Here is a 12,647-nt window from a genome sequence, read left to right as displayed (position 1 = left end):
TTGTGAAATTTCGCCCCTTATTTATTCAGTACAAAATACTCATTTATTGAGCACAACAAAGATAAAGCAGCCCCACTTCTCTAAATAATCAAATCATACCGAGTACATAACTAAGAAAATCTGGATGTTTTACTTCAGTCTGGCTATTTCATCGAGTAGATTGCCAACTGTCTCAACAAGGATGCCATTCTGCTTTTCCAGGTGCGCAATCCTTGTATCCAAGTCTTGCTGCGTCCTTAGAGCTGCTCCTTGATGTTCCTGCGAAAGCCCAAGAGCGGATAGCCATGAGCACAACATAAGTCTGAACAACAATCGGTGCTTTCAAGTTCTCATCTAAAACAATCGAAAAGGCAAACAGCCTCTACAAACGACGTAGCATTTTTTTTATGCAGTTCACACTGACAGTTTAAGACATAATCATACATAACCAATTTCCTGACCTTTAAGGCATCGCCTGGCAGTACCGCCAATATGTACGTAGTCTTAAGCTTACAACAAAGAAAACATCCATGGTGGCAGTGTTGAGACATGAATAGGACATCATTGTAAACAAAATCCTTCCGAAAGATGACCGTACACATCCGTGTATTATTCAGCTTTGGTCGAGGGTCAAAATGACTGCTCTAAGTTGAATTATAGAACTTTGGTTTATGGGTTGAACGTCTTTTAGTGCCTGATTTATGATTTACGGTTTACGGCGTTTTAACGTCCCAAAGCGACTCAGGCTATGAGGAACGCTTTAGTGAAGGGCTCCGGAAATTTCGACCGCCTGCGGTTCTTTAACGTGCACTGACATCGCACAGTACACGGGCCTCTAGAATTTTGCCTTCATCGAAATTCCACCGCCACGGCCAGGATCGAACCAGCGTATTTCTGGTCAGCAGCAGGGCGCCATGACCACTGAGCGACCACGGCGGCCTATAGTGACTGAGACTGTCAAGGATTACATAGTGGAGGCATCGGATAGTTTCTATCGCCTGGGATTCTTTAACTTGCATTGACATCATTCAGTACACGGGCCGCAAGCATTTCGCCTCCATTGATGTGCGACTGCCGCGGCCGGGATCGAACTTGAGTTGTTCAGGTCAACAGCCGAGCATTATAACTACTGAACCTCCGTTACTTTATCCATCTGAAGAAAAAGCATTTACAAATCACAGGGGTTGTATGTTCCTGTCCTCCTTACCTTTAGTCCGAGTATCGTTTTCAGCAGGAGCTCCGTGTGACTGTTGCCTTCTATGTGCTCCTCCAAAACTAATTCTGTGCCCTATCAAATGAGAAAGAACTAAAATCTCTGAAAACTTTTTGAGGCACTGCTATGGTTGTTTATTGTATGAAGACGATTATTTGTTACCATGAATGTGCAGCCGAATTCCTTGTAGCAGCAAGGCCTTGGCTTTGCCGGACACACAGGGATATGATCATTCCAGAGCTGAAATGAACGTACTTTTTATAGATGATCATTTCACACCTCTTTTGCTTTTTAAAGCTGCCAAAAGCGAGCTTTTACTCACATCGAAATCGCTCACAGAGATATGGTAGCTCATGTCAATGTCGGGATGGGTGTCCGGAAGGTAGCCTTAGTAACAGGCTGGTGTTGGGTGCGACGGTACTTAGTATGTATTGTTTATACTTACTCAATCTGCTAAACTTAAATGAACGACCTGTAAATACTTAAACAAAAACTTCCATTGAATTCTTCATCAGAGCCATATTGAATCGTGAAGTTTCACCTTTAGACTGCTCTCTTACCCTTAATCCATGAACGCTCCAGACCTTTTTAAAGGGACACCGAGGAGAAATTTAAGTTGGCTTGTATCGATAGAATAGCAGCTCCTGATAACAAAAACGCCACCCTTACTGAATACAAAGCTCTTGTAATGTAGAAAATAGCAAGAACCAAAATACAGGTATCGCCGCCACAGGCCAATCTCGCAAGTACAAGCGTGATGACTTCCTAGGACAAGAGGCGCCACCTTGGAGGAATTTTCATTACTTCATGGCAACCAAGAATCTCTGAGGCTGGCAAAGGAAGGTTGCGCACCGCACCGCTAGCCATCAGAAATCACGGATTCTGCGTTTACGTCATGTTTCACGTCACTCCGTTTTGTGACGTCATAAAAGTTGCCGTGACGTGATAAAGAGTTCCCTGAGTTTGAATCAGAGCGGCGGGAAAAACTTTATCTTCGAATCCAAATTTCTTTGAAATAAATGCATCTTTCGCTCCCGGACAAGCGGCAACAAGGCCATGAAAAGCCGAACTATCAGATTTTGCTAACAAAAAAAATTGATAGAGTTCTCCTCAGTGTCCCTTTAATAATGACTGCCGCATATAATTCACGTTCCGTTCGTTGCGCCTACACCCCAGGGCCTCGACGAGAGCGACTTTGCCAGCGTCGACATGTGGATTGATACTGCCACATTTTGTCAGAGTATGCTTTTTACTTCACATCTGCCACAACTGTATATTCTATGAAAACGTTTTAAGACAACGTGATCTGGCTTCAAAGAGGACGGCCCTTTCTCTTTAATTATCAGCAAAATATTCCTTTCTGATTATTCTTTCCTTTCTTTATCAAGGCCAAGAGTCTACCTATTTGCGTTGAAGGAACATAGTCTTCACCTCCCGATTTTTTGGCATGGTGTTTAAAGCAATTCATTTTGAACTTCTGGTTTGCTGCATGCATACTGGTTTGTCTTCTAGTCAATGCAAGCAGCATCGTCTGGTGTCAGAACCTTGCATTTCAAGCGATGGTATGCGCATACCCCATGCAAACGTGGCAAATGTGCCGACGTAGTGGCATTGCGGTCGCCTGGGTCAAGATTGAAAAGATTCCCTATGCCGCCACCACAAGCTTCATGTAGCCGCACGAGAAGATGAAAACGTGGCCGCTTAACACGTTGTTAAGGCCGAACAGGAATGAGTGAGCTCTATTGCGTTGCGAGAAGCGCGAGTAGCAAGGTACGTTTTGAACGCTTCCCTTCACAACAATAAGTGTATGAAAGCGGCGCAATATAAAACATCATCAGCTGCGAGGTATGCCAAGAGAGCCCTTAAGATTAAGGGAAGCAGCTGAGAGCAGTCGCTTCTCATGTCGTGAAAGCAACCGCGTAGACCATTCGCGCTGCTCAGGTCGAACAACTTTAACGTGAAAAAGTCACAGCATGTCCAGTGGGCAAAGAAGCTGATCAACACCTCAGTGCGGCTGCCAACCTTTAGGAGACGTCATAGAATGCATTACCCCTTTTTCCTTACCCCTACTCTCGACAAGGGGACAAGCTAAAACATTCCTTTGTTTTTGCTTCCGTTCATTATGTTTGAAAAGGTAGGCACGCTAGTATCTAGACCGTCTCCGCTCTGACTCGCGCTACCTCACCGGTAACTCTTTCAAACACTAACACAAGATGGCGCGGTAGGCATTGTTTGCTGGCGCCACTATGATAGCATCAGTATCCTGACAATGTGTGCCGGACATGACGCTTGGTCTCCGTTCAATTAATTTTTTTCCTGATAAAACGAATTCACGTTAGGTTTAAAATATTTGTCAGAATGTTTGTCAATGATCAGCGAAAAACACAATCTTTTTTCCTTAAAGAAAAATTCTTTTTGTTATTTATCCTTTGGTCCCAAGAAACTGAACGTTCACGAGACGTGAAAAATTGATGAAAGAGGGCCTCGATATCAAATTTAATTTCGTTGAATTCATGGCGTATTTCTTGTGATTTTAAGGTGCGCTGCGTAGTTCGGAAAATTGCAATTAGGCTACACATTTTTATTCCTGGATATGTAATACGATATTTATGTAATAAGATTTTATCAACATTTCTGCCATCCATAGATTTTTCACTCAGGGTGGACATTCAATCTGAAAAGACAAACTGCGCTGAACGAGAAGGCAAAAAATAATAGCTGACGAGACCACATTGTAGTTAATAAGCACTATATTTTTTCGTACTAGCTCACCTTTAGGTAAGACTGGACTGTCTCCTTGCAGAAGTCACAAGTTGCTGGCCTGCTGTCGCATTCTTCGAGGTGGTGCTATAACAGTAAGGATCAGTTTTTTGGAGAAATAGCCTGCGTTTATCTATATAGAGGCAAAATTACTGTTCGCGTCATTACGCTTGTTTTAACGCAATCTTTCTCGTTTATCTGTGCCTAAGGACTCATGAGGTTCTGTTCACACGGCTCCAGAAAATGTTGTCAACAAAGCACAGCACGGAACAAAAAGACAAATATGCCGACTGGAACAACCAATACAAAATTTCAGAATTCATTTCTCAAAATACCGACCAAAGATATCAGCCATCTAGCAGAGCTCAAGGGCGTAGGAAGACTTTTTTTTTGTTTTTAAGCTTACACCGTCCACATCGATAACTGTGCTTCCGAAAAACGACTTTCTCTCAATCGGTATTTAAGACCACAAGAGCCCCTTGGCTTCCATTCAGTGCACTTTCAAGTGATCCGAAGGAACTGCTACATGCGGCTGCCTAGCGGGCACGAAGGTGATATTTCCTCGCTTTATTCAATACCATTCAAATCTTGGCTCACCATGCATCCCATTTTGGTCTAAATGTTAACTATCTCGAGTAAGCTGAAAAATTTCACATACACTACGCTGAGACATGCTTTCAAAAAAATAAAACTGACGTCACCTGATCTATAGATGCCTATAATCAAACCAAGATAAAGAATGAAACCAAAGGAGAACCAAGCGAAACTTTTTCACGGCAAGTCAGGTGTAATGGCTTCATCACAGCCCACGTTACGCTTGGAAAAATTTCTTTAGACAATCTATAGACTGTCCATAGACTTTTGCTTATACATTCTATAGACTCTCTATAGACAAACCGTTGAGAATATCTATAGGCAATACAAATAATATAGAAAGTTTATAGACAATACTTAGATATATGGCCATACACTTTTAGTCGACTTTTGTCTATAGAAAGTCTATAGACTATGAATAGACAAAAATAAATATCTATAGGAAGGCAATAGAGTCTATAAGAAGTCTATAAACCATTTTTGTAAGGGATAATGCGTCAAATAATCACTCACATCTATTGTCCAGGCTTCTTTTTCTTCGTGGCAATACTCGCAACTGATGAGTCTTTTCGGACAAGAGTCCTTTATATGTGCCGGCAAATTCTCAATCTTGCTAAAGCAGCGTGGACATACTTTTGCAATTCTTGGTTTGCAGGAAGGCAGATGGTCCTACAAAAAACGGTCATGTGGTTATTTTTTTTTACATTGGACAGATGATAAATAATGTGAAAAGGAAAAACAAAGAAGAGCCGTGATAAGCTTCTCAAGTACATTATTTCACGCTATATTTTGGCTCATATGAAAAAGGCTACTGATGGCACTACTCTTTTAGATATGTCACACTGGCATGCGTTTTAAGTTGCTTTCGTACATCGAAATAAAAAAATTACCATTCTTTGTTAGCAGAAATGTGTCGCTGTCCATTTTATTTGAGCGCTTTCACAACATCATGCCTGAGGAGGGATATCCTGTTTAGTTTAAAAAAGAGATTCGCCTTCTAGCATTATAGTGACACAAGGGTGGCGTTCCAAGGCAACTTACTTGCAGTTGTCGTAGTTTCCCACTAAAGCTGCACCCGGATTTTTCCTTGGGGCATTGTACTTCAAATTCCAATACCTCTTCATAGTTCCCGCTGCAAGTGGTCATCTATAAAACAAAATATTTGTGTTTTTGTAGTGACTTTAAAATGCCTCCATTTACTCTTCAGAAACTTGTAGCTCACGATGAAGCGCTATTTTCTTTGAAACGTGATTCAAAATCGCAAAACCGGTAAACAAAACACCTTAGTGCTGACTGACCGACGGTGGATGACGAAGCTATGTAGCTTCAGAAATGTGCTTTAAAAATGCACTGACGCCATCGGAAACCCGCCGGTGACAGTTGTATGTCCTTCTTTTGCTTTTTCCTGAACAGAAAAGTTTAATTTCCAGAAAAGTTAATCCCTCTGCGATAAAAACGCAATAAACACCGATTTAGGCCAACCTAAAATCGTGTTCTGTACTCTTTGATGGTAATAAGTGTAAATACCACGCCTTTGAGTTGCAGTTTATTTTAAAAAAAAACTTTAGAGATCACTGCGGCACCCGCATTGGGGAAAAGCGTAAGCGCGTTTTTCGACCTGAGTGGCTCTAATTAATTACCTAATTAACACACGTCGACTATATTTGTTACTGGTTTAAGTTTTTTAAAGCGTATTTGATGCTCTCTTCTACGTTTACAGCGCTGACAAGTTCCCGTCTACTCCGTCCGGGTGTCCACAAAAGCGTTTTTTACCCAATTAATTGGCTTCAATTAATTACCTAATTAACCTACATCGCCATTTCGTTACTGCTTTAAGTTTTTTTGATGCTCTATTCCACGATGCTCTGTTCCAAATTGGATTTAATTAATTGCCTAATTAACCTACATCGAATTATTTTGTTACTGCATTAAATTTTGATGCCCTATTCCACGTTTACAGTCCAGACAAGTTCCCCCACCCACGCCGTTCGGGTGTCCACTCAAGCGTTTTTTACTTAATTGGCTCTAATTAATTATCTAATCGACCCAGCTTAACCATTTTGTCACTTGCGCATCTTCTTTTGATGTTCTATCGGACGATACCACTCTTTCTTCGATATACTAACTAGTTAATCCGTTATAAGACCGAGATTATCTAGTTCACGCCGAAAGCCCCTTCATAGTGATACATTGCTTACGCATTAATAACTTCCACCGGCCTAAGGCTAACCATGCTGTTAAGGACCGTGGTAATGCGCCTGCTGTCATTGTAAATAATAAGGAAGTAATATAAAAATAATCCTGTTTTTCCTGACCCCATCCTGCTACCTAGAACAGGGTTTAGGCTACGTATCATGCGAACCTTGCTGATCGACTCGGTGGCTCCGTCTCTCCTGCATCGAAAATGGCCTCCTTTGTCCAGCTCTCTTAAGCACGCATCGCAGAACGCGTGCCCGTGGGAGTCGCTTCTCATGTCTTCCGCGATGCTTGTGCACTGGGAGCACAGGTAGGTCTCGGGCACTTGTGTCACGAAGGGTACCAGGTCCTCTCCGAAAGTGCGAGCGCCATCTTTTACTCGCAGACGCTGGACCATCATGGCACCTGTCAAGCGACGAGACATACTATTCAGCGTTGTGAAGGGCCCTCCCGCGCGGCCGAGAAGGAGAAAGTCACAAGGCACGTGCACCACCGAGCGACATCCACGTGGGGGCGCTCCGGTGCACCTCACAAATAGGGTGCCTCAATGCCAGCGCCGCCGGGGTGGAGACAACTTCAGCGGCGCCGCCATATTGAATCACACGGGATCAGCGGCGCTAGCGTCTGTAACGGCGCCGTTCATGCTCTCGGCGCGCTTCACAGTGCTTTAACTTGAACGGCCTTTTGCAGTGAGAGCTACACTGGACTACCAGTCGAGCATTTCGCGGTGCATGGGAGAGGCCAGTTGTGATTAAATATGGCGGCGTCGCTTAAGTTGTCTCCACCCTGAACGGCGGCGAAGGCATTGAGGCATCCTACTTCACAAACACGCAATTTTCTAACAGCGCGCGATATAGGCAATGTGTGTTGAGACACAGTACCGAAGGTGATAAAATTTTTAAAATTCTCAAAACTGATTTGACTTTTACTGATAGCCGAACAGGCAGGCGCCTAGCGGCAATAGTAAAAAAAAATATTTTTTAACTTGTTTATCAGCTCACACGCTAACCTGACCCACTTGTTTTCGAATGTCTGCCGACACTACTGTAACTGTGCCTCAACAGAGGTTTTTATGCTCCAAGAAGCCTGTTTTCAAAACTTAGTCCCCGGGCTTCTCTAGACGCCCGGGTGTGTGTTTATTCGTCTGCAGAGGCCCGCCGCCACACTCAGGTTAGTGCAAAGTGCTCAAAGAGCTGAAAATTCAGCTAACCATGATTTTTCTTTGGGCAGAATGTTTAACAGAGTATACTGAGGGGCCAGTTGGTCAGACATATTAAAACGAAAACGTAGCATATGGACGGGAGCACCTTTCTGAACACAAGAAGTACGGTCGTACCTTCCACACGTTTATGTATATTGAATTGAAGCAATGTATATTGCATTAACGCAATATACAGAGTACTGATCGTAACACATATCGCAGGCGTCAGGCTTTAAGTGGAGTCAACCATGGTATACAAAGCAGCGTTTAGCAGAAACAAAAATATAGGCGATCAAATTCTTTCAAAGGTTTCATTGCTAACAGTCTCAATAAAACCTGGGACTGTAGAACTTTATACCTCAATTGAAAATTATACACCAGCCACGTGCAACCGAATATCTTCAATTGTTTCCGGTTCACGTTTTTTAGGCAAGAGTGTTCTTGGAATATTTAGGTTTGAAATCGAGAATTAAAGAGCTCTATTCCAAATAGCTCTTGAAGTTAGGTCGCTTCGTTAATCAGTCTTATGACCCTGTCTTCATTTCTAAAACTGTAGTTCTCAAAATACACAACACATGCACTAGCAAAAGTATGCATGTCTGTCTCCCAATCAAATAATCAAGTTACTTTTTTCACGCGAGGGAACGCAAAGACCCTAATTAGGAGCAAGTGTAGCTTTTGCAATGACTCTCTTTAGTGATATGAAGCTACTCCTCACAGCAGCATGCTGTACAAATCTTTTGCCTTGCTTGTGCATGCATCTGCACCATTCACGGACTGCGTATTGCTCCGTGCAGTTAAAAACATGTGTTGAAAATGACGGCTAAATCATCACCAATATGGGACGGAAGCTAACAAAACCCCCTAATGCAAAATAAAAAATTAAGAAAATTGCGACATTAAGAAAATTAAAATTGTCTTCGCTATCACACAAAATAGAGCAGCGACAGGGAACAGAACTGACAGAATACAACCACCTGCCGCATTCATTAATGACTGACAAGAAAAACCACTTATCAATAAGGCCGCCTACATCAAAGGGTGGGCTATGAACTGAATTCTAAAAGCGTTTCTCATGATCAACATATAAAATATCAGCCCTGCTTCATAGAAAGCTATTAATATGATATTAAGGGGGAACTCATTTTTTTTACTGACTCTGCGGATGTCGTGTTTTGCAAAAATTTCTATTCGGAACAAATTCCAGAACGCAAGCAGCCGCCTCCGCCCACTCCCCTCCCCCCCCCCCCCAAAAAAAAAGAAATAAAAACAAGAATAAAGCAAGATAGCACCCACAGACCAATTTGCAATCAAACCTCTCACTTCGTCTTTAACATCAGGATAGATCATGGGACCAATAAATAAACAGAAGCAAATATGCTTCTGTCGCAATTATTCAAACTACTAACAATAACAACTTCAGTCACATTCTTCTCCTACAGGTAACCAGAAATGTACTCATAATTTTGTGTATCCAGACGTAAACGCAACACGATTATCCGCCCCCCGCGAACTGACAACCAGGCCGGACGCTGCTGAATATCGTCGCACGGGCGAAAAAACATCGTAGGTTTGTTCAGAAGCACGAAGGTCCTGCACATTACTTAAATCAGTGGGGAATTTTCATAATAGCATTCGCTCCTGTATATTCATCAAACTTCCTTTCGGACATTACTACAGACAAATGCAGCGGAGGAGCAGACGCCGGTATTATCACGCTGCTAATCTGCGCTATAATTTTTCATGTCGGAGGCCATCGGGCCGAGGCCGGTACGTTCGCGCTTTTTCCGTTGAGATGAAATTCTTCTATCACACGGACAATAGCTTCGTTTAGAACATTCCTGGACACTGACGCAGCGCACCGAGGGAGCCCCTGGGGTCAGCCTGTTTTTCTTAGTTATATATTTGTTATATCTCAACTCAGCCGGCAGACGTAAGCGCGTTCAGGCTGTTTCCTTCACCTTCACTTTCGTATACCCCACAGACATTACATCGCTGGAAAGTTTTTTTTTTCTTTATTGCCTGGCTTTGACCCATAACATTTACACAAAAAACACTCAACAAAAAACACACAAAACGCTATGTACATACGACACTGTCGTGGTCCGCCATCATGAGTCTGGCTTCGTCATACTAAAATTCACGAAGCATACAGAGCGGCTCTAGCCTCGAGAGCCACTCGGGAGGCTCCGCAGCTGCTTTCTGGATGGCCAGAAAGCAGTCTATTCTTTCCCGAAAATAAATTCGGGCAGGTCGTGCGTCTTTGTCACAATAATAGCCTGCCATTCTGGAGCGCCATATACTGTGGAAAGTTAAACGCACGTTTATTCCCCTGAGGCAAGTAACGTACCAAGAAACATATTACACTTTCGTTTTTTTTTTGTTAGCTCTCATAAACACACAATCGCACACAGAACAAAGCTGCCTGCACTAAGCGTGAAATAGACATAGAATCTTGCATCTTATTCGCTTGAAGTGAAGAAGTGAGCGCACAAATTGTCAGAGACGGCCCCTGCGGGTACACTGTACCCTAAATCGTCCATGACAAGGACAGTATCCCTGGGCAACGCTTTCCGGCGTAATAAGAAATATAAACACTGTCACGCAACGTACAGACCCGATCACACCTGTCTGCACCGTTTGAACAGTGGCGTACCAAGGAGATTGAGCAAAATTCAAGAGAACATCCTGATTTTGGTGATAACACTTGCTCCCAAGCGCAGCCAACTACATATGTGAACTGCACAGGGACAGGCGCCTTGCCCTAAGCAGAGCGGCAGCAATGACACACACCTGATAGCGGTCTGTTCCTCATTAATTCTGTCACAGAGCAAGAAGTACTATTATTGATCATTTAAATTCGCTGTAGTTCGTCCGTGAGCTATAGCTGTAGGCTTACCGACGTCAAGGAAACAATGAAGGCTTACGTACTTCTCCGGCTCATACTTCACAGGCGCTTGGTAGGCTGAATTGTCGTTTGGCTTTTTTTCCGTTCGCTTACTGGCAACAACTCTTCCTGTATTCGATGGCTGCGTATCCGTATCACAAACGACACGAGTGCGCCTGACGCACATCCAACGATTGCATGTTGGGTCGAACCTGGGCCTCTCGCGCCATCTCTCGTTGTCATTGGAAATTGCGGCCTGTTAGTCACATACCTGTACTCGAGGGGCCGCGCGTTTGCTCCTCGAGTCTCGCACTGCTATAATCAATTCGTAAAACTCCCCTTTCCCGAAATAAGAAAAAGTGGCTTTCATACTGGTCTGACGGACGGGCAGCCGGCAGGGCGGAAATTAAATGCAGTGTATAGGCAACGTCACTTCCCGGTACATCCACGTGTTTATATAAACCATCGAGGTTTCCAATATATTCAAGAAATGCACTAATATCCAGAGGGCTAATACTAGTCTTCTAATGAAGTTTTATAGCTAATAAGAGCGAAGCTTTCTAACGCTTGTTTATGCTCGAAGCCGATGGCAGGTGCCATCATTTTGATTCTGCTGCTGCATTTTGATTCGAGATTGCTGTAGACTCTTTTCTAAATTTATCTTGAAAGTTCTTCGCCAGGTTTATTTGAAAGTAGCCGGAGAACGGCCGTGATTCCGTCTTTCGACGAAGGCCGAGCGCGCTCTCTGCTATCACCACCGCTGAGCTCAGATTTATGGACGCAAATCAGCTGAAGGAAGAGTTTCTTGTAGGCAACCTTTCCAGCCTTCCTGGCAGCTGGACTACCATTACCACCACTGGCATCATGGTGGCGATGCCATGTTTGCAAGGAAAAGGTGTTGGCAAAGCCAGAGAATCTGACCAAACTAACAACAAACTCTAACCAGCCGAAGTCTCCTCAGATTGGACCTTAGCCCGCACTTCTACCCTATTACACTTAATTAATTAATTAATTAATAATTAATTAATTAATTAATGCTGCTATCTAGTACAGATCATAGCAGGATGGGGAAAAACAAAAAATACAAGCATATAAATACTCAAATTCATAACATTTGCAGGCACTTTTCAAACATCACTAAAGAATTATGATTAACAGTCTCGCTATTAAGTTTATTCCATTCATTAATTGTCCTCGGAAAAAAAGAATATTTAAAGCAGGTATTTCGTGCGTTCAAAGGGGTTATTGTTAGTGCATGCCTTTCTCTCGTGTTATAACCTGAGGAGTAAGCAAATTAATTAGAAGTATTAACTTTATAATGACCTTTTACGAGCTGGAAGAAAAACTTTAATCGACAAACACGATTGCGCTCCACAACTGGGGGTAACTCACTTCGCCTCACGAGCTCACTTACAGATGCACGGCCATATGAATTAAAAATAAGTCTAACTACTTTATGCTGTATTCGCTCTAATTTCTGAATGTTTGTTACCGGGAAAGGGTCCCAGATGATTACAGCATATTCTAGTAACGGACGGATGAGGGAACTGTATTCCAATAGACGAACACTAGGTTGGGATGACTTTAATGAGCGCCTCAAGAAAAAGAGTTTCTACTTGACTGCAAAGGGAAGTAGCAACCATGATCCAGCCTTTCGCAATAATTATCCAGCAGCACAGGAGTACCTCAACCTTTTGAAGATTTTCCTACTCGCGCCCACAGGAATGTGCGATCATTTCGACAGTGTGCCTACCTCCAACAACTGGGAGGACCCAATGAATTTTCACCAAGCCTTCAGTACCCTGAAGGAATCTCCA

General features: G+C 43.0%; 1 protein-coding gene across 4 annotated transcripts; it reads right to left on the bottom strand.

Moving 5' to 3' along the window:
* On the bottom strand, positions 1–11,014 carry LOC144104317 (TNF receptor-associated factor 4-like). 4 transcript variants are annotated; one of them, XM_077637239.1, is made up of 8 exons: positions 10,875–11,014; positions 6,909–7,147; positions 5,588–5,692; positions 5,060–5,215; positions 3,965–4,039; positions 1,355–1,432; positions 1,187–1,267; positions 1–258 (listed from the first exon to the last, which is right to left on the bottom strand). In XM_077637239.1, exons 1-8 carry the CDS (start codon positions 10,885–10,887, stop codon positions 130–132), a joined length of 876 nt encoding a protein of 291 aa, XP_077493365.1. In that variant the 5' UTR covers positions 10,888–11,014; the 3' UTR covers positions 1–129. The 4 variants fall into 4 exon arrangements, with proteins under 4 accessions (XP_077493365.1, XP_077493366.1, XP_077493364.1 ...); XM_077637240.1 differs by having other exon boundaries at positions 10,871–10,991; XM_077637238.1 differs by lacking the exon at positions 10,875–11,014 and adding an exon at positions 10,737–10,864.
* Between the last annotated feature and the right edge of the window lie 1,633 nt (positions 11,015–12,647).

Source organism: Amblyomma americanum, chromosome 9, assembly GCF_052857255.1.
Source record: "Amblyomma americanum isolate KBUSLIRL-KWMA chromosome 9, ASM5285725v1, whole genome shotgun sequence".
NCBI classification, from domain to species: Eukaryota; Metazoa; Arthropoda; class Arachnida; order Ixodida; family Ixodidae; genus Amblyomma; species Amblyomma americanum.
The sequence above is the reverse complement of the archived record's forward strand: the minus strand, read 5'-3'. Positions and strand labels throughout refer to the sequence as shown.

Excerpts from the sequence above, each read along its gene's own strand:
- LOC144104317 (XM_077637238.1), bottom strand. The coding sequence starts at position 10,797 with ATGATCAATAATAGTACTTCTTGCTCTGTGACAGAATTAATGAGGAAC. Across the intron at positions 1,433-3,964 it reads CAGTCCAGTCTTACCTAAAG|CTCTGGAATGATCATATCCC; the intron begins GTGAGCTAGTAC and ends CGTTCATTTCAG. Across the intron at positions 259-1,186 it reads AAACGATACTCGGACTAAAG|GAACATCAAGGAGCAGCTCT; the intron begins GTAAGGAGGACA and ends GGGCTTTCGCAG.